This window comes from Adelges cooleyi, unplaced genomic scaffold (genome assembly GCF_023614345.1).
Source record: "Adelges cooleyi isolate 19-005CV unplaced genomic scaffold, UGA_ACOO_1.1 ACOO_flye_CR_arks_rails_tigmint_CR_PRNA_21, whole genome shotgun sequence".
Classification (NCBI taxonomy): domain Eukaryota; kingdom Metazoa; phylum Arthropoda; class Insecta; order Hemiptera; family Adelgidae; genus Adelges; species Adelges cooleyi.
The window spans coordinates 833,258-852,606 of record NW_026095871.1 but is presented as its reverse complement, the minus strand read 5'-3'; the positions used below and the strand labels follow the sequence as shown (position 1 = coordinate 852,606).

The window sequence follows — 19,349 nt, the reverse complement described above, 5'->3', positions numbered from 1 at the left end:
GTCGACTACTTAGGATTGCCCGATTTCAATTCTGTTAAGATATACGAGTTCTTTGACAACTTTACTAGGTTACAGAGGAAAAATATTTTTCATTTCTTCCTTTTTTTTTTTGTGTAAAAAAATTGGGTTTTAATATTGAACAAATTTTAAATTTCGTTTATTTAATTACAAGAAATTGACATTTTTAAACGATAATCTTCCTGTACAACATATTATATTAGCCAAAGAACTCGAAACTCTTTACAGAATTCAAATTGAATCATCCTATGTAGTCGAAATTTTGTCTAGCATTTGGTCTAAAATAAACCAAAATTTCTGTTACTCATAGAAACAATTATTTAAATTAAAAACAATACCTTGAAGCTTATACCAATTAACCGGTTAATTAATTGACACGGTCGAAATTGATTAAATCTTCTTTTATTTTTAAATATTGTTAATACAAACCTCCTTAAAAATAGACCTCATGCAATCCTCCCCAAAAAACGAAAAACAGCTAGCGCACTGAGTCGGGGCGGAGACGTTCAATTGGTCACCCTATTACTGACGCGCAAGCAGGAACTCAGTCCTGATAAGAGATAAAAAATTTAAAAAAACCTTTCTCTTCAGTAGGGGAACATGGGGAACAACGGTCGGTGGCATATCTCATTAAATATATGATAGCTAAAATTTACATGTGCACGTAATTTGATAACTTTTGCTATAAAAACCTGTAGATGTTTCAAAATGATAAGCAACATTTTTCCTAATCAAAATTAATTTTAAGGTAGGTATTTTACATATTTTCTTTATTGTCTGTTTTATTTATATCTAAAACTGTCTAGAATTTTAGTTATATACTCATAATCTAATCTACCCGAGTATTATAGTTTTCAAGTAAGTACATGTATTTAAAAAAAAAAGTGTGATAGGGATAATAACGGCCAAAACTGATAAGAGTAAAACAGCCTAATCTAACTAAAACATACAATAAATATCTTTGAACAATAAGTTTGTACTGGTCATATGTTATTTTGACCATAATTTGTACAATTTGTATCATTTTCTATCATTTTGCATGTATTTTTCGGAGACTGGCATTACCCCGCTATAGATGAAATTCGATTAACAACGAAATATTTAGACTTTTATTTCCAAGATATTTCAACTCCTTCGTAGGTAGCCCGCTATACACCCGCCTTCTCCATAATATTTTGCAGTGTAGGTGGTGCCGGAGTTTCGAAGGTTTACATAATGCCAAAACATCAATACGTGGTTAGCAGAAGCGTTACAGATATACAAGCCATATATAAGTATATAAGTCATAACGTTTGACCTGCAGCTGATGTTATGGCGCGTTTTATAATTTCGCATTCAATCCACGCACCAATGCAAAATATCACTGTGCGTGTATTTATGTAAATGTAAGTATAATGTGTATATATATATATATATATATATTATAATATGAAACAATAATGCATCCGATGAAAATGGGGTGTCGCCAGATGGGGGACTTTTTGATTTTATCATTTTTGTTTTTTATTACACCACTATAAAATACAATATATTTCTATAAATCTTTTTCGTTTCCCTCGAAAACCCGTTCCGGAGCATTAGGTACAAAGTTGGGCAAAAATCACCTGTCGAATTATTCTCATAATGAAGTCGTTCCGGCGGCGCAATGACTGGGCCTCGAGGAAAACAACTGACTATCCCCCTTGATAATGAAACATCCAAAAAAAAAGTTTTTTCCATTTCGATTTTTACCGGTTTATTTGTCTTTAACGGTTTTTTTTTTTTTTGCATTGTCATCGCTCGAAACACTTCCCCGAACCCCATTAGTAATGCTCCGTCTGCATAATAATAATACACGAAACATGGAAGCATTATTATAATACACATATATATATATTATTTGATCCAAAAAAGAATTGTTATTTTTGTACGCTGTAATATGATTTACATTCCGAATGATGTCGATCGTAAATTATACAAATATCGCGCACAACTTGTTCGTTTCTAATTTTTTTTTTTTTATTATTTGTTAGTTATTTTCTCGATTTATGATTCATCGTTGTTTTTTTTTATCTCTCGAAAAATGCAAGTTTATACATTTTTTAAATTATCACAACTCTGTCAATACCAGTTTTATTCTTATTTTACACCGACTTTGTATTATATTTTATAGTCTCTACATAATAATATATTTTATTTACTCGATCCACCCCTCTTGCTGTCCTATTATTTCTATACACAACAATGTACGCATAAACGAATTACTCGTTCAATAATATTATGAATTGTTCATTTTTAAGGACTTCCTCTTAATCGACTATTCAACGTGTCAAAAAATAAAATATAATCTTGGAAAATTGCGGCCAACCAAATTTTAATGCTATACACAATTGCGGCTTAATCATTGTGGAATCGCACTATTATAATATATTGTTCACAGTAGAAACCACTTTTTACAAACCGTATATTAATGAATACTGTAGAAATCACAGCAAATATTAACTACAAACGTTGTACAGCGAAACAAAAAAGTAAATAACAATCTATTATTCTTGAGTTTACATTAATTTGTATTATATCATAATACAATGTAAATATTTTATGACATTCGCAGAAAACGCGCTGTAGACTTTTGTTGTTTATATTACATTCTGCGACAAAATGTGTTTAAAGTATGCAAAATCCACTCGAACAGAGAAGAGTCTTAACATAAAAAAAACATTTTCTATTTGTTGCAACTTTGAACTTTGGCATCGATATTATCAGCTGTTTTTGATGCTTGACTTATGACCCAATTCCACTTTACGATCATTCTACTACCACGCCAAAACACTTTTATTAGGTTAAACTTTAATTAAACCGTTAAAGAAAATAAACAGAATCCGCAGTGTTAGAGAGTCGTTCAGAATGTAATAGAGTTTGTTGAAAACTATAATTATTATTATGGCTTGCGTCTTAATTCCCCCAGCAGTCGTTTAAACAATACAACGCATTCATTCTTATGCTCGTGATTTTTCGGAAATTACATGGAAAAATGTTTTTATTGTTTCAAGAAATTTCGCTTATATTATATTCTTCGACAAGTAATTAAGTTTTTTCAAAAAAAAGTTTTTACGTTTTTTAGTGATAACAGAACGTACACTAAAAAAAAATAGGAAAACAAAATAATACATGTTTTTCTTTGATCTAGTAAAAGTATAAAATAGCTTACCTGCATAAATCCTCCTTGACAATATGTCCCGTTGACCAAAACTCCAAATTTAAATTTTTTGAATCTTATCCTGAGTATGTAGTCCTTGGGCGTCCCTTTAAACGACCGAAATCTGTATGAGCAATAGAGAGGTTTGCCAAAGTTGAAGGGTGTCACCTCAGGACTTATGATATCCTCGTAAATATCAACGGTTTTATTGCAGTGATCCACTCTGCCTGAAAAAACAAACGACTTTTGTAACATAATTATTGAAATTAACAACTGTGTTTCGCAAAAGTAAAACATGTAATTTAACGAATATAATTTAAAAATTAAAGTTTAAATTTGGTGCCACCATTTCTAGCATAGTAAAAAAAACGTACAATCAACCAAAAATAAATTAATACCAGAAAATAAGACGAACAAATTTAAAATAAAAAAATTGACCTTTTTTTTATATCTATATGTTAAACGCGCATTGTTAAAGCTACACATAATTTATTACCTGTGAAAACGCGCTAATTGGATTCCCAGCTTAAAATATGTGTTCGCTGAATTAATGATATGCATAGCGTCGTGTGATATATGCATTATGCGCCTACATAGGGCGAAAAAATGTTAAATACTTTGTAACATACTGTACTGCGAATTTGGTGAAATTTACATGCCGCACTCTTGTCGGCATGTCGACTTTGTATGATTTATAGTGAATAAGTAAATTAATCATTCACTGACTTCATCCAACATCCAACTTGGCCTTTGTGAGGATATAAAATATATACACATTCCAGAACCTCTCTATGTGTAAAAAGATACTATTATTATCTTATACTTAGGTGTCCCGTTGTAATATATCGTGATTAAGTGTTAATGTAGATTACACGAAAATCCACTTTCCATACATCTCTAATAATTCTTAGAAGAATACATTTTATTTATTTCTCTGAATATTCTATAACATTAATGAGTAATGATTTTTTTAAGTTTTTTTTTTGTGGCGACTATTGAACTGGATTAATCAAGTGTATGTACATAATATATTATGGTTGACGAGAACCACTGAAGCATACGCTTCCCACAGGATGTTCCAATTTCCCAGCAGTAATTTGGTGGTCGTGGCGGTGAGTTCTCTGTGATTCAATTACATCATTGGCGAACGAATCATTATATCTAAACAGAAGGAGCTTTAGGTTTCAGTTAATATCATAGTAACAACTTAAAAGGTCGATAGGACCTATATATTTTGGTGAATACACAACATCAAAATAAACTGTTATGTATTATACCCAGCTACCTGTTGACTGCTGTAACCTATACATTTACTTATTACTTTTACATAGTGAACTTTTAGAAAAAATTACTCTTTATGTTTAATTAATCGTTGTAGAAATTAATTTTTATTATAATCGAATAAAAACGAAAGTTATATTTTTAAATATTACCAATATAGTTACTATGGAACGTGGGTTAATTAAATTAAAACAGCAAAACTGTTTGTTATACGTTAATATTTTTAACCTGGTTACATGTTTTTAAAAAATTATAGTACAATTGTTTTATGATGAAATGAATGGAAAAGGTTTTTTTTAACGTTTATTGAGAATATTTACAATTTATACTATATGTACAATGGGTAAATTTAGATAGAGGAAAAGGTTAAAACATATAAATTATGCATAATAATATTAAATTTAATAATATTAAATTAAAATCTAGTTAGAGTCGAGTTCAAAGAATGACTCAGTCATCAAGCTTTAGTTTTTACTCGTAGAGTTATTTCATTTTACTGAGAAATATTTTAATAAAACCAATTAATGTAATGTAGAGATCTCAGAAAATGTAAATTGTATTTTATCTAAATTGTATAGAAGTATGGGTACTTGAAAAAGAAAAAGTCATATTCATTTATTTTTAAATATTCAATGTGTTTAATAAGGATGTAGAATATTATTGAAACTATTATTTTTATTTAATGATTTAAATGGAAACCCATAATTATAAACTATATTTATATTTATAAACTATATTTTCGAATGATGCATACAAAAGGTCGGGATTAAAACATGTATACTTCTAAATCATTTTTAGCTTTTATTTAAATATGTATGTCAAAATAATTGGTCTTCTTTTTATGTAACAATAACAAAATATAGCTAATTGCAGTTTTTTAATGATTTATGACGTCAAGAGGGAATATTAAGGTGAAAAAAAAAATCAAGAATCTAAAGTTTTATTTTTACACTGAATTAACCTAAATTAACAAACTTCTCTTAAAAACAAGTATATTCCAACATTAACTAATTATATTTTATTTTCGATTATTTCACCGAAGATTGATTATTATAGAAACGTGACAAATGATAAATTTCATTGTTGCATTTAATTTACTTATTATTTTAATGAAACACACTTTGTTTCGTCCGTAGTAAGACTTTTAGCACTCGTTCAACGTAATGAAAGTAAATGACTGGGAAAACAACAAAGAGCAGCGTCGTTAGTGGACAACCTAGCCCGGAGGACATTAAATCCTGACAAACGATTACGCGGATCATTCCCAAACACAACTTTTCGCTCCATCGAACCGCCCGAAAAGTAGTAATTAATTTACAACTTATTAATCCTTGTAGCAAATCAGCCGAGGTGAATAATGGCCCGAGAGTTGAGAACGTTCACATTGTGCTGTTTACAATACACGTTGTAACAATAATATGTGTTCTACATGGGCCATAAACAATAATATACGATCGTTTGTAGACCTCCCGGGTAGATACCGAACTCGTGTAATGTATTCATGACACTTTTTTACACTACCATAAAGTTTCCGGGTGCTATCGCTATTAAATTGTGAACCTACACTGTATGTCTTTGTCAAAAAAGTCCAACCCTTTAATTAATAGTTAATACACACACGCGCACACGTCACAACACATTACAACACCACATTTATCACCCGAATGTTTAAAAAAAAAAAACAATTGAAGAGCTCAGTGCAACAACCGGATAAGTCCATTATATTAAGATAATACGCATTATTCACCGTCAATTGTAGTAAATGTGATAAAGAATTTTCAACAGCGCGAAGATCAGCATAATATCCATATCTGATAACTAAAATATCATTCTTCTACCGAAGACAATACGACGGTCATTCCCATGATTTGAGCAAACTAAAGAAAGTCACGTCTAGGTACGTATTTTCAAACAAAGTACGTTCTGGAGTTTCACACATTCGTTTATTAAGCAAACACATACAAAGTTTATATTCTTTTGGACCCTAGAGGCTAGTTCAACGTCCGGACTTTTAGCTATATTTTATATTTCGGTTCGTATAATCTTACTTTGCTGCAATGTTGTTTTATCTTTCTCTTTATTTTTACCTACCCTTTCACACGTCGTTTGCTTTAAGTTGTTTTAAATCATCCAAATATTTTCATCTAAACAGGAAATCGAATTTCGATCTATATATTTTTTTATTGTTCTATTATTGTTATTATTGGGTATTTATTTTGTGCAGTTATAAAAAAACATACTTATAAATAATTCATACTTTTTAACGCGGTAAACGTTTTGATGCCAAGACATTTTAAGGCTTTACACACAATAGGTAACTCAGGAATACGTTTATGTTCTCCCATTTTGTCCATCTCTTAGATTTATCACACTTTTTTCAGAATCATTCTTAGCAGTTATATATTACAATATAACTGTATGCGTTTAATGGTATCAAGTGAAATTTCTTTCCTACATAATAAACATATTTCAAATAGAGAGCTGGTATGTATAGTTACTAGTAACGGTATATAGTTTTTAAAAGTTGCAATATTTGAATATTTAAAAAATTATTTTTACCATCTAGAAATTTAAGTAAGATTTATAAACTTCAGACTCGCCCAAAAATGTACAACTCAATATGATTTGAAAAAAGTTTGGAAAATAAATACCCATTTGGTATGTTTATAAACACTTATTATTTTATGCACTGAATTTATTATGGTAAATTATGATATGAGCTGTTACTACTATAAAAAAATATTAATCGAAACAGTACAAAGAGTATTTCATTTAATGTTACACTAAAGAGTCTAGTTAATACATTAACATTATGTATACACACAATACATTTTCGATTTAAACTATAAAAATGTTTAAATATAATATAACATAATTTCCCAAAAAATAAAACGCCTCGAATGTTAAAGGTTTTAAAAATCCATTAATCATTGCATATATGTCAATCTACGTGCTACACAATGTTATTGTTAAAGAATGAATAATAACATCTTAAATATTTATTCTATAATGTTCGTTTCTTTTTAACAAAATGGGGACGTGAACTGGATAAGCACACAGTAATATATGTGTTGTCCAATTTCACAGTCGATTTGATCACTAACATTCTGTTCAATCAGCTAAGCAATTTCGATTTTTTTTCTACTTTAGTAAACGGCTTAGAAAAATATATTTATTGAAGAAACATACTTCACGTAAAAATTGACATGTTTATCAAAAAAATGTATTTTATTTTACTCAGTTTTTTTACAATATAGTGTGATATCTCCGTGTAATCTAAATTTATGAATATATAAATAAATATCTAAACTAGTGTGAAAAAAAATCTGTTTTGTTTACAAAATGTTTATCGATAACTGTAAATTTTTAACCTAAATAAAAAAAACAGTTGTCACGTGATAATTAAGTGTTATTACTTTGTTTTTATTTCATACAATTATTCAATATTATGCGTGCTTTCCATAAGCACCTCACCTAAATATTATTTAGCACATTCATAAAAAAAAACTAAAACTGTTGTCGTTAAATCAAGCGTAAACTTCAGATATATAATCATTATTATTCATAACCGATATTAAATTGTGAGAATTCCGGATTTATAGTAGTAATATATTATAGTCCAGTTTATACCATAAAAACAGACACTAAATCAACAATATCATTGTAGGATAATGGCAGATTCCGTTATTATCATACAATATTTATATATATATATATATATAGTTTTTCTGCAATAATTATGAATTCTCGGATAAGGGATTGCGCACAACATGAATAATTCAACAAAAGATTCACCTTTGGAATATATAACCAAGTCAACAATAAAGCTATGTTCGTTGCTGTACAAAAACCGTGCAAAATACGGTGACTTTATTGAAAATCTCATCGATAAATCATAATATACAGAGTGATTCATCAACAATGCCCCCACGTATGCTCCGATTTGATTATTTTTCAATACGATCGTCTTACATAATATTTTTGTTATAAATTGTACTCAAAACTACACTAAAATTGTCCGATATTTATGTTGAAAGCGTTATTATTGCGAGAATATGAAATAAGCTAACAAATTATTATTTTTTATGTTATGTATTATTTTATTATCGTTAAGTAAAACAATAATTTGTTATCCATATTGGCTAAAATATGTGCGGCACTGCGAATCTTAGATAGACATAATATCCTATTAACATGTAGGTATTGGTTATAAGGTATAATGCCCTATTAGTATAATATTTTAATAACTACCACTTATTAATAATATATATACAATATAATAATATACTTATTATATAATATTTAAAAAGGGTTTTTGCTTAAAGCCAATAGTTTTGTACATTAAACTATGGTCTTTTGCCGGTTTTCTTAAAAAAAAAAAAAATGTCTTTATTCCCCAAGTCGCCCTGTATGAAGAAAATATGTAAAAGAGCGTGATTAAATATTTACGAATAGTGTACAACCCAAAAAAACGAACTCGATGATGGACTATTGAAAATAACCTGAGCACATTCTGGATTACTACATACGTTTTATTGCGTCCTCATTGAATACAGCCGTGTAGTAAATTTGCCTATGCAACGTGCCGTGATTTTAAAATCGAATGTCTGCTTCCTACGTGAACTGTAAAAACGATTTTTGCGCCTTTATGCTAATAAATTAGAATTCCGAAGTCGGAAAATATTCTACTTTGTTCATCGGGTGGGAAAAAACATCAATAATACGACATGTTCAATGAAGTGTATGATGTATGACGTTCAGTTTTCATTATATATATTTCAAATGGAAAATCACAAGGTCTAATACGTTTTGTACGTTAAAGCAATTAAAATATAGTTGAATAAGTTCAGTACTATTCAGCAGTACCTCGTGCCTCGTGTACGTTTTTCGCGTTAAATATATTATCAACGACAGAGACCTTAAAATGTTTTTGAAACATTAACGCTTTTTCGAAGAACTTTTACGTTTACTTCCATCTTATGGTATCTTATGATGAGTTAATTTAATTCCGTTTCATCTTTTGAGATAACAAGAATCTATTATAAGTTACGGAGCGCAGCGCAGCGCAATAGTAAAGTAAAGTTTTTAAATTTAATTATGGCACTTAATTGTAATATAGTTAGTTCTCCAATCTTGTTATTTCCTGTTATTTTAATTTTATAAATTTTAATTATAAAAACTCAAATAATATAAATGTATATTATGTAACTGTAGATATTTGAAAATAAATACAGTCAGGCAACCCCATGGTTATATTATTTAGTATTTTACATTGAAAAATAATTATATATGTAAATTGTTAGCAAATACTTTTTGCTAACCAGTAATCCAATAATACATTTGAATAACTCAAAAACAAACGATAAACAAACTGTACATTAAAACTGTACATTAGGTTTACTGAGAAAATGTTAGGCTTCTTAATAAATATGCTTTTTTTTAAGTAATTCATTTTTTTATTGATCATATGATTAAAGTGATGTTATTACAATTTTTTTTTTCAGCTTCGATACGAAACTGAGAAATTGTTTACAAAAAAAATGTTTCCCCTTTTTTGTCTTACTATTTTTGTGTCTGGACCTAAAGTATCTCCTTAACCTTCTCCACGTAGCAAGTCTATGGATCAGAAATCCAAGTACTTAAAATGCACTTTGTTGAGCCAAAAATTGAAAAACTTCTTAAAAGTTATTTTTTAATCGAGAAAAACACTAAAATATTTTATAAACATTTTTCATCTTAAAATTGCATTAGGCTATAACTTTGTTCACAAATGGCGTAATTACTTCCAAACTTCTGTGAGATATGTTTATCTCCAGATATAGTATTACGGATATACAGTGAAACTCCAAGAAAATATCATTAACCCGTTTTCCAAGAACCCAACCGCGAAAGGCTGAAACTTTCTCTTTATTTCAATTTTAGGCGAAGTTATGTCATTTGAGACGTAAGGTCTGAATATTATACTAAAGGTAGATCTAAGTATAGTTTTCTCAGAAATTTGTAAAAAAAACTTTCAAGACTAGAAAAGACCTAACAATGAAAAGGTTACTGAAAAAAAAACAATAGCAACAAATTATTAGGATGAACAATTTTAAGCCCATTATTATTTTTTATCTTTACACTGCATTTGTCGATGCTTCATATTTTAAGGTGTACGCTACTACAAATTCGCATTGAAGCGTTTGTTTAAAAGTGATTTTATCGATTTCAGTTATTTATTATTAAAATTGATTGTTTTACTTTAAAACCAGTAAAAAAAATAATAAACTTAATGCATTTTAAATTAAATGGAAAAACGTTCAATAACTACCCCAACGTTTTTTTTTGGAGATTAAATGCATTTTTTTTATTCGTCCATGAAAATGTAGTTTTAAGAAAAACCAAATACCTAATCGATTAGATACTTTTTTTTTTACCATTTTAAACACTTGTGGTTATTTTTACAAACTAATGAGCTTTCATAGCAAAACGCCGCCGATAAAAATGTTATAAATAACGTTTTTAAACAGGAAAAAAAAATAAGGGCTTTGTACGTTTATTGTTATTGGTCTTTTTTTACAAATCCGTATCTAGCCGGAATACGTTCAACATACATATATATATATGTGTGTGTGTGGGTGTGTGTGTGTGTAATGTGTTTATGTGAATCTATATGTGTGTGTGTGTGTATATATAAAACCATAAATTTAACGATATGGCCAGGAAGTTAATAAACCCTCAGTAGCAAAAGGTCGTTTCGCATAAACACGGTCTGAAAAGGGAACAATATTTTTTATGAATTTTAATTTATAAGTTTTTAGTCAACGTTTTCGGTACCGGGTTACGTTATACAAATATAGAACACTTGTATTACTGTACAACTTTGTATACACAATAAATAACTCGAATACTTTAATTTAATAAAATGGTAATATAAAAGTTCTAAAATGTTGATATTAAAAAAAAAAAAATCAAAATACTACTATTGTCACTAAAAATGAAATAGCGCTACTATAAATTTCAGAGTACTGAATAGTGTTCGTTTTTGTCAGAAAATTTCATTTACATTGTACATAGACACTTCAATTCCAAACTGGGATTTCTTAAAAAAAAAAAAATCTATATTCCTTACAATTCACGAACACTCGACTACGGTTCTTTGTTTAACTTACTAAATATTTGTGTATGTATAGACCGTAAAACTAATCATTAATCGCATTAGTCGGCTAATAAGTGTGTAATTACATCTAGAATTTGATAATCCACGAATTATGTTCTTAAGCATCTAAAACTATTTATTTGATTTAACCTAAGACTATATATATATATATATATATCAATTACGGCTTAAATGATTTTGTTTTCGTTGTTTAGTACAGTTATAACTGCAGACAACTATCATTGTTGAATGTCATATACAACAATTCGGATATAATATTAACCTTTAATGGAAGTTCCAGACTCGGCTTCCCCGGAGTATGATGTCAATATGTACCAAAAGCTTAGGACTGCGCACAAACTCGAGTACGTTTTCATTATCGGTGTTTATTTCTTGGCTAAGTCTCAGAGGAAAACTGAATTAATGCAGATTAATGTGGAAACTGATGAATTCATTATGTTATGTAACGAGCATCGTCGTTTTAATGACGAATTCGCACACATCTGTTGTGACCATCGCATCAACGTAACGATCCAGACTGCTGAAACAAAAATAAAAACAATTACACGAGTTTATCTTCAATTAGCCAAAATGTTTTTTTCATATTACGTTTTTAAAACTAAACGAGATACATTTTTGATTTAATGCGTTTTTGACATTCCATTCCGTCGAGTTCATAATCATTATAACTTGGTACATTTAAACTTTTAAAATACCATTTGGAAGGGGGTTAAAACTTTTACTATTTTAAAGCTTTCCGGTTAAAACACCGAAAAAGTATGAGAAAATGTATTTTGCCGGTCAACAGTTCGTAATAGGAAAACTCGACCTTAAAAAGTAGGTTTGATAAATAATTTCTCATAATGTTTAGTAGAAAATATAATATATAAAATGCTTGGAATATAAATGCGGACGACAATTATTATTATTAGGAATACATGGTTTCAAAATTTTACTGTGGATGGATCTGAATCGATCCCTATGCCAATCAAATAGATTATTTTAAATTGAGTAAAAAATCAATATTATTTGTTTGTATCTCTGAAGTAGAAAGCGAGAAAAACGACCCTTCAGAACTTAAGCAATAAGCACACTGGTATACATTTGTGTTAAATCCAATGTTTAGATTAATATCGTTGTACGTCTTCAATTTATTTTTATTGATTATGCTCTAACGGTATATGAGTGTACTTATGTATTGTACGATTTTGTTTGGTGTTCATGTATTATATACAGTACATATTCCGTCTTAGTATACATTTCATTTGTTTGATTTAGAATGTTTATCTTACGATTCCACTATATAAAGTATAAACCCCTGGCTTAACTCTATCCATTTCGTTTCCGTTATTGTATTTTATTGATTTTACTTCTATGGCACTCGCGTTTATTGAGTTTAAATCAACTCAATGAAATATATCTAAAATCTTAAGGTTTTCCGAAAACACAGTAAGAACTAAGAGCAAATACTTTTATTGTATTTAAACAAAAATCAAAGATACATATAGTTTAAATAATCATACTTAATTGCTTTAAATATAAAAGTTAATTAATTTAACAGTTCAACTCTATTTATAAATGATGTGTTTAATTGTATTTCTTTATTTTGCGTACACTGATTTGTCTTGTATTTTTAAATAATACAGACTTTAGATTGCAGGTCGTTTTTATTCAAAACAAGACATTGACTAGTTGAAATGCAAAAAGATTCATTTTACGGTAACTTTGAATTCAACAAATTACTTTTTTTTATACAAAACAATGTTAGTATTAGTTTTTGAAAAAGAAAAAACAACTCTGGACAGAGTTGTAATTATGGTTCACTATTGTATGAAAATTCGATTGATTTGTCGCATTATGAAATGGATTTAAACAATTATAGAAATAATTATACTGTATTTATAGAAATAATTTATAATATAACGACAAAAACGGTACACACTCATTGATTACATAATATATAGTTGAATTGTCATTAAACGCTTCCCTTCAGGGTGCGATTATTATTTCACGATAACGAAACCGTGTTATGTATTGTACACTTGTACGTGATGAAAATGCACAATTTAATCAATTATTAGAACTTGAAGGTGTAGGGATTTCATAAATGCTCTCAACTACTGAAGTTTCAGGACTAGGACTATAAGTTAGGCCAAAGCTACTTGTGTAATATTATATATTAAGGCATTGTCATTTTAATTTATTATTAAAAATAAATGTATAAACGATTTTTAATACAATATATTTCATAGATGAATCTTCTACAATATAAATGGGAACAGTCGAAAAGTTCATAATATTACGAATCGTTCCATTAAATTATATATTATCGGTTTACCAATAAATTATAAGTACAATATTCTTCAGTTTTTGCTAAAAGTTTTTTGATGGCGATTTGGCGTGCGAGATATTCCTTTAACAATATTTAGTTACCAAAGTTGAATATGACAACTTACAGATAACATAAATAATAGGAAAATGTTTTTCAAGTATTGTATTTTAGTTTTTTTTCTTGTTAAGTTTACGTCTCTTCACTTTAAACGTTTTCTCTTTGAAGGACGGAAATGCGCATATATAATATACTATAATGATATTGTAATACATTATCTAACTCGCTGTCTTTTGAATACCTTTTTCTTTATGCGGACTATACAAAAAGGTAAAGTTTCTGAGTTATAAAGAAAAAAAATAGTCACGTACTTAAAAATTAAATTATGTCTCAAATTCTCACAAACAAGACAGCGTTAACCATTTATTTATTAAAAAACAACGAAATTTTAATTCTACAAAAAGATTTTCATAAAAGTTATAATAATTTAATTTGTTCTGAACTCTTATACCTATAGTTGTAGCTTCCTTAAAATAAATTACTTACGTTTTATGAATTTTAGTAAATAATTATGCTAATAATGAGCCGCTTAAGCTGTTTCCGAAATTTTAATTTTTTTTTTTTAACATTATTTTCTGCTTTTTATTGAAAATATTTGTGGGTAGGCATTATTTGCTTATTCCAGTGGTTCTCGTAATTTTTTTACTTAATAGCCTTTTATGCAAAACATCGTGGAACAACATTATTGTCATATTTTTATAGAAAGCATTCGCCATTTTAAGGATTTAGACCTCTAATAACTCGTTAAGCCTAACCAGATAATTTAGGTAATTATTAGTTAGCGCTAATGGTGGACATTTTAAACAAATATTGACAAACAGTTTTGTGCAATAGCAATTCCCCAACAAAGCTTTATAAATGATAAAATCCGTATGCAATTATTTTACTCGGTCCGGCCGGCCCTCCCGGCGATTATAATGTTATTAGCGCGTAACGCAATCGTATGAATATTTAATTCCAATTGCGGCATTAGGGTTTTACCCAAATTATCCCACGGGCCGAGATTATGAAAAAAAAAAAACATTGAAATAAAATAATAAAATAATTTATTACTTGTTAATATTTCAGTAACATCCGGATATTGTACGGTCGTTTTTCATAACTTCAACGCAACAGCAAAATCAAACAAGGGATAATTTTTTTCAACGACGAAAATTTGATATTCATACCCGTGTAATTGTGGCGGCCGGTTACCACGCGGTAACGAGCGGTAACTAGTTCGCGGTACACGCGGCACAACACTGAAGCGGGCAAACACGCGTGACGGCGCTCCCGGAGGGATTCCCAGAGTACAGTACGGACTCTACAGCCTTTCGGCGGGCATTTGTGACGGGTATCACGGCGGACCACCTCCGCGCAAAACTGGAAAACGATTGCAGCGATTCTAGCGTACCATCGGACTTCCGGCAACACCAACGGCAGCAGCAGCAGCTACAGCGACTGTTGAGAAAAAGTAATACCGTCATAATTTTTTCATTTCTTGTGTTTATCCGTTCGATTTACCACACACACACACACACATATACTGACTGCCGGCAAAACTAAATTTATCATAATGTTCCGGTACGGTGTGTACCTACGCCGTCGAAATAATCTCCAAAGGATTATAACTTCGGACTTCCATGTGAAATACCGCGGGCCATAAAAGGAGACTAGTTCCGCGCGATTGGTTCTAAACTTTATCAATATACCTGGATTTACCGTAAGATATAAATTACCGCACGCCGACCGCTGTATAGCGCCCGCCCGCACACGTACCAGCAATGGCATATATGGTTTAGCGGGATCCGCGAGGGCAGCTAAAAGTTAGCTGCGACCGTTTCTCATATTTCTAAAAAGAAATAACAAGTAAAATTAGCTGAACATAAAACCTACACGAGCTGACGAAAACCGTAGAAAGCGCAATTACAAAAACAACAAGTCGAACGTCGAAGTTTAAGTACACACGACCGTGCGTGTACATATGGTCGTTCGATACAGCTGAATAAACGAACATGTTTTCTTCTTAGTCACAGTTCAAATTCGCGTTTTACGCGCGTGTCACAAACAAGCCTGAGTAAAGTCAATCAGCGAGTTAAGTACGTCCGAATAAGGCGTTTGTTTCAATTAAAAAAAAAACAAACATGTATCGTTTTTTAAAGCTTGTCCTGGTCGGCTTAGCGTGTTGGTCCGTCGTGACATCAACACCGGCCGTTTACTGTATGGACCGAAAAGAAATCGTCAACAACATGAATGCGTTGCTCATGAATCCAGGTTGGAAGATAATAGACGTTGCCGTCAAGGACCCAGGCACAAATATTGTGGTTCACAGCAAAGTACTGTACGGACATGGTCAGTCGGAACTGCCCGTGACCGAGCACAACGTACACCTGAAACTCAGGATCATGTCGCTTGTCTTGAGCTGCAAGTACGCCGCGATAGTGTGGTGGTCCGTGGAAACGATACGGCTGATTCTGGTGGAGCAGCAGCAGAAAAAAACGATGGCGGCATTTAAGTGGCATTACTTCTGGGCGACCGTGCAGAGAGTCAACAACATTCGGCCCATGCTGATAGACATGTTCGGCGCCATCGAGTGCGTCAACCACATGGACGTGGCAATCACCGTGTCCAGGTTCCAATACGACCTGTGGATACTGATAACGCACATGGACGCCATCTATGAGAACCACAATTTCCTCATGAAGCCGTTACTGGATACCGACATGACGCCTAACTTGTTGAATAATATATTTGATTCGCTTAACACCTCGTTTATCGCCTATTCTGAGACGATGTCGGGATTCCTACACGATTTTTGCATTGTTGAGGTCACGCCGAACAGAGAAACCTTCGAAAGTATGTACACGAATTCGAAACCCTTATTCAAACATCAAATGAATCTGATCGAATTCTTGTCCTCTGTACTCGAAATTACGACTCGGGACAACATACAAAATTTCTACCACGGCCTCGGTTTCCTGCGCAACCCTATCATCACGCACAAGACACTTATGGTTCCCACCACAAAACCATAATTGCCGGTATTATAGCATTCATCTAGATTCATGACAGTTGAAAACGGAGAGTAAAAACATTCTCTGCCGTCACTTTTGAACACTACATTTATTACTGACTGTTATTTTTTTTTTTTATAATAATAATATTGAAACACTAATGAATACGAAATAATAACTATTTTTATTTGAAAATAAATTGATTTAAGTAAAGAATTCTGTAGTGTATTAATTTCATAAATGTTTAAAGTCAACCTACATTCGTTTAAGTGTAGTATGCACTTTTTTAACGAATACAGGATCTCCATCTATAAGGATATATGTATAAGGACCGTTAGGTTTTTTGGTAACCGGTTGTGTGCCAAAGTAAAGACATGTCAATAAAAATGTATACCTACGTATTTCCCGTACTGCAACGATTATCCATAATGTTCATTCTCGCTCTGATCCGATTGCCAGGTAGGGAACATAATTTTGATAAAGTTGAAATGGTCGTAGACAGGAACGGATTGAGAGAAGAGGCCGGGAAGACTAAGCCCCCGAATGATGCCATTGACTTGTTTTTCATAACTTAAAAAGGAATATGTTTTATTAGGTGGGCGTAAAGGTACTTTATTGGATCAAAAATTTTAAAAAAACTCACCCTTTCCCCTTCAAAATCGAGAAAATAACCCAATAAATGTACATATTTTTCTACTTAAAATTACTATACTCTTAATACCTTTTTATAAATACCGAAAACGTTGAAAAACAAAAAAAAAAATCATAAACTCTTTTTCCTAGAAGGGATAAGTTTTTTTCTTTATTTCACTTTTTCAAACAATATTTTAGGGATTTGGGTCTAAAAATTAGACCGAATGTAGATCTAGATGGGATTAAAGCAATTTTCTCAAAAATATGTAATTAAACTTTTTTTTTTATTAATGAAAACTCTAAAAAGAGGGAAATTACAGTTTGATCGTAGTCAATTTCCAACTTGCTTTTAAAGAAAATTAATGGTATCTAAATATTTATTCAACAAATAATATTCTCATTTAGACTAGTATATCATATTATTTAAGTTTGAACACCTACTTACATACATTAATGTTAATATTATTAATATTTCAAATAAATCCCCGAGCCTTTGACATTTAGAACAGTTATCGACGTTATCTTCTTAGATCCTAGTATATTCCTTATTTAGGCCTTTTCAATCCTAATGCAAAATAATTGGCAACCACAATAATTGGTTAAAGTTTAAATTTAACTTATTTTTTAAATTTTGTTTTAGAGTTTGTATTATGACACTTATGAAAGTGGACTCGCTGTTAAAGAAGAAAAACAGCATGGTTATAAAACTGTAGTCGTAATTAGTCTGATAAGATGGCTTAGTTATTTGTTATATTAATAAAGCAAAAAGCCAGTAAAATGAGGGCTGGACTTGGGATGACCGAGCTGACTGAATGTGATGATAAATCAGTATCTATAATAGTATCGTAATGACAAAATAATGATATAATGTACTAAATATTGTTTTTTTTCTATTAAGGCGGTTACGATGAGGGTTGATAGTTTTTCTGCAATAATTTGTTACCATTGTTGTACCCGTATATTGTAATCAACGATATAATGCAAATATAATTTAGACACCCGTTGACTATTGATTCACTCTCACTCATTGCAACCTACAATTTTACAACCGTCAAAGTGTAATTATTTTCCACTTTAGTTCTTCCTTAATGAAATAGTTCCACTACAGATTTTTAAGATAATCGTATGTAACATTATAGGTCTATTCTAGAAAAAATATTTGGAAAACTAAACAAAACAAATTGTTAAAACTACAGCTATAATCAGTCTTGAAGGTCTTTTCGTAAATTGTATTTTAATAGGTAAACAACTCTTATCAACCCTTAACAACTCTTATCGTATTGTAGTTTGTACCCATAACATTAGATCACAAACCGGGTCGAAACAATTCATAAACAGAGACACTTTGAGCTAAAGTTGACACCGTACTGTGAAACGCATTTGATGTATTCATGTTTGAAGTTTTATTAAACGGTTTTGGAATAGAGGTACCTAAGTAAGTTACTTCTTCTATAGTATGTAATATGATCACTGTTAAGATCAGTTTAATCTATAATAATAAATTTATAATAAATAGCTATCAATAAACTTGGTACTGTATTGCAAATATCAAAGTATTTGGCACGTAGAAATATTATTATTATTATTTTGAATATCTTTGCTTCTTATGGGACGCCTGGGCTAGGCATATCTCTATATGTATAAAAATCGCGTGTCACGTAATGGTTAATACCTTGAGTTCTCAATCAAGATGTTTCGGGATCGAATCGAGTCAGGATT

The 19,349-nt window shown here is 30.5% G+C and overlaps 1 protein-coding gene across 2 annotated transcripts in view; it reads right to left on the bottom strand.

The window, feature by feature from the left end:
- Positions 1-15,361, bottom strand: part of LOC126834351 (uncharacterized) — a 41,739-nt gene extending 26,378 nt beyond the window's left edge. Inside the window, exons 1-3 of one of the 2 annotated variants that reach the window (XM_050566210.1) lie at positions 15,058-15,361; positions 11,899-12,156; positions 3,209-3,423 (exon numbers count right to left, since the gene is read on the bottom strand). In XM_050566210.1, coding sequence (XP_050422167.1) covers positions 3,209-3,423; positions 11,899-11,992 — 309 coding nt within the window. In that variant the 5' untranslated portion in view covers positions 11,993-12,156; positions 15,058-15,361. The remainder of the gene's footprint in view (positions 1-3,208; positions 3,424-11,898; positions 12,157-15,057) is intronic. The other variant, XM_050566211.1, reaches the window with a different exon arrangement.
- Between the last annotated feature and the right edge of the window lie 3,988 nt (positions 15,362-19,349).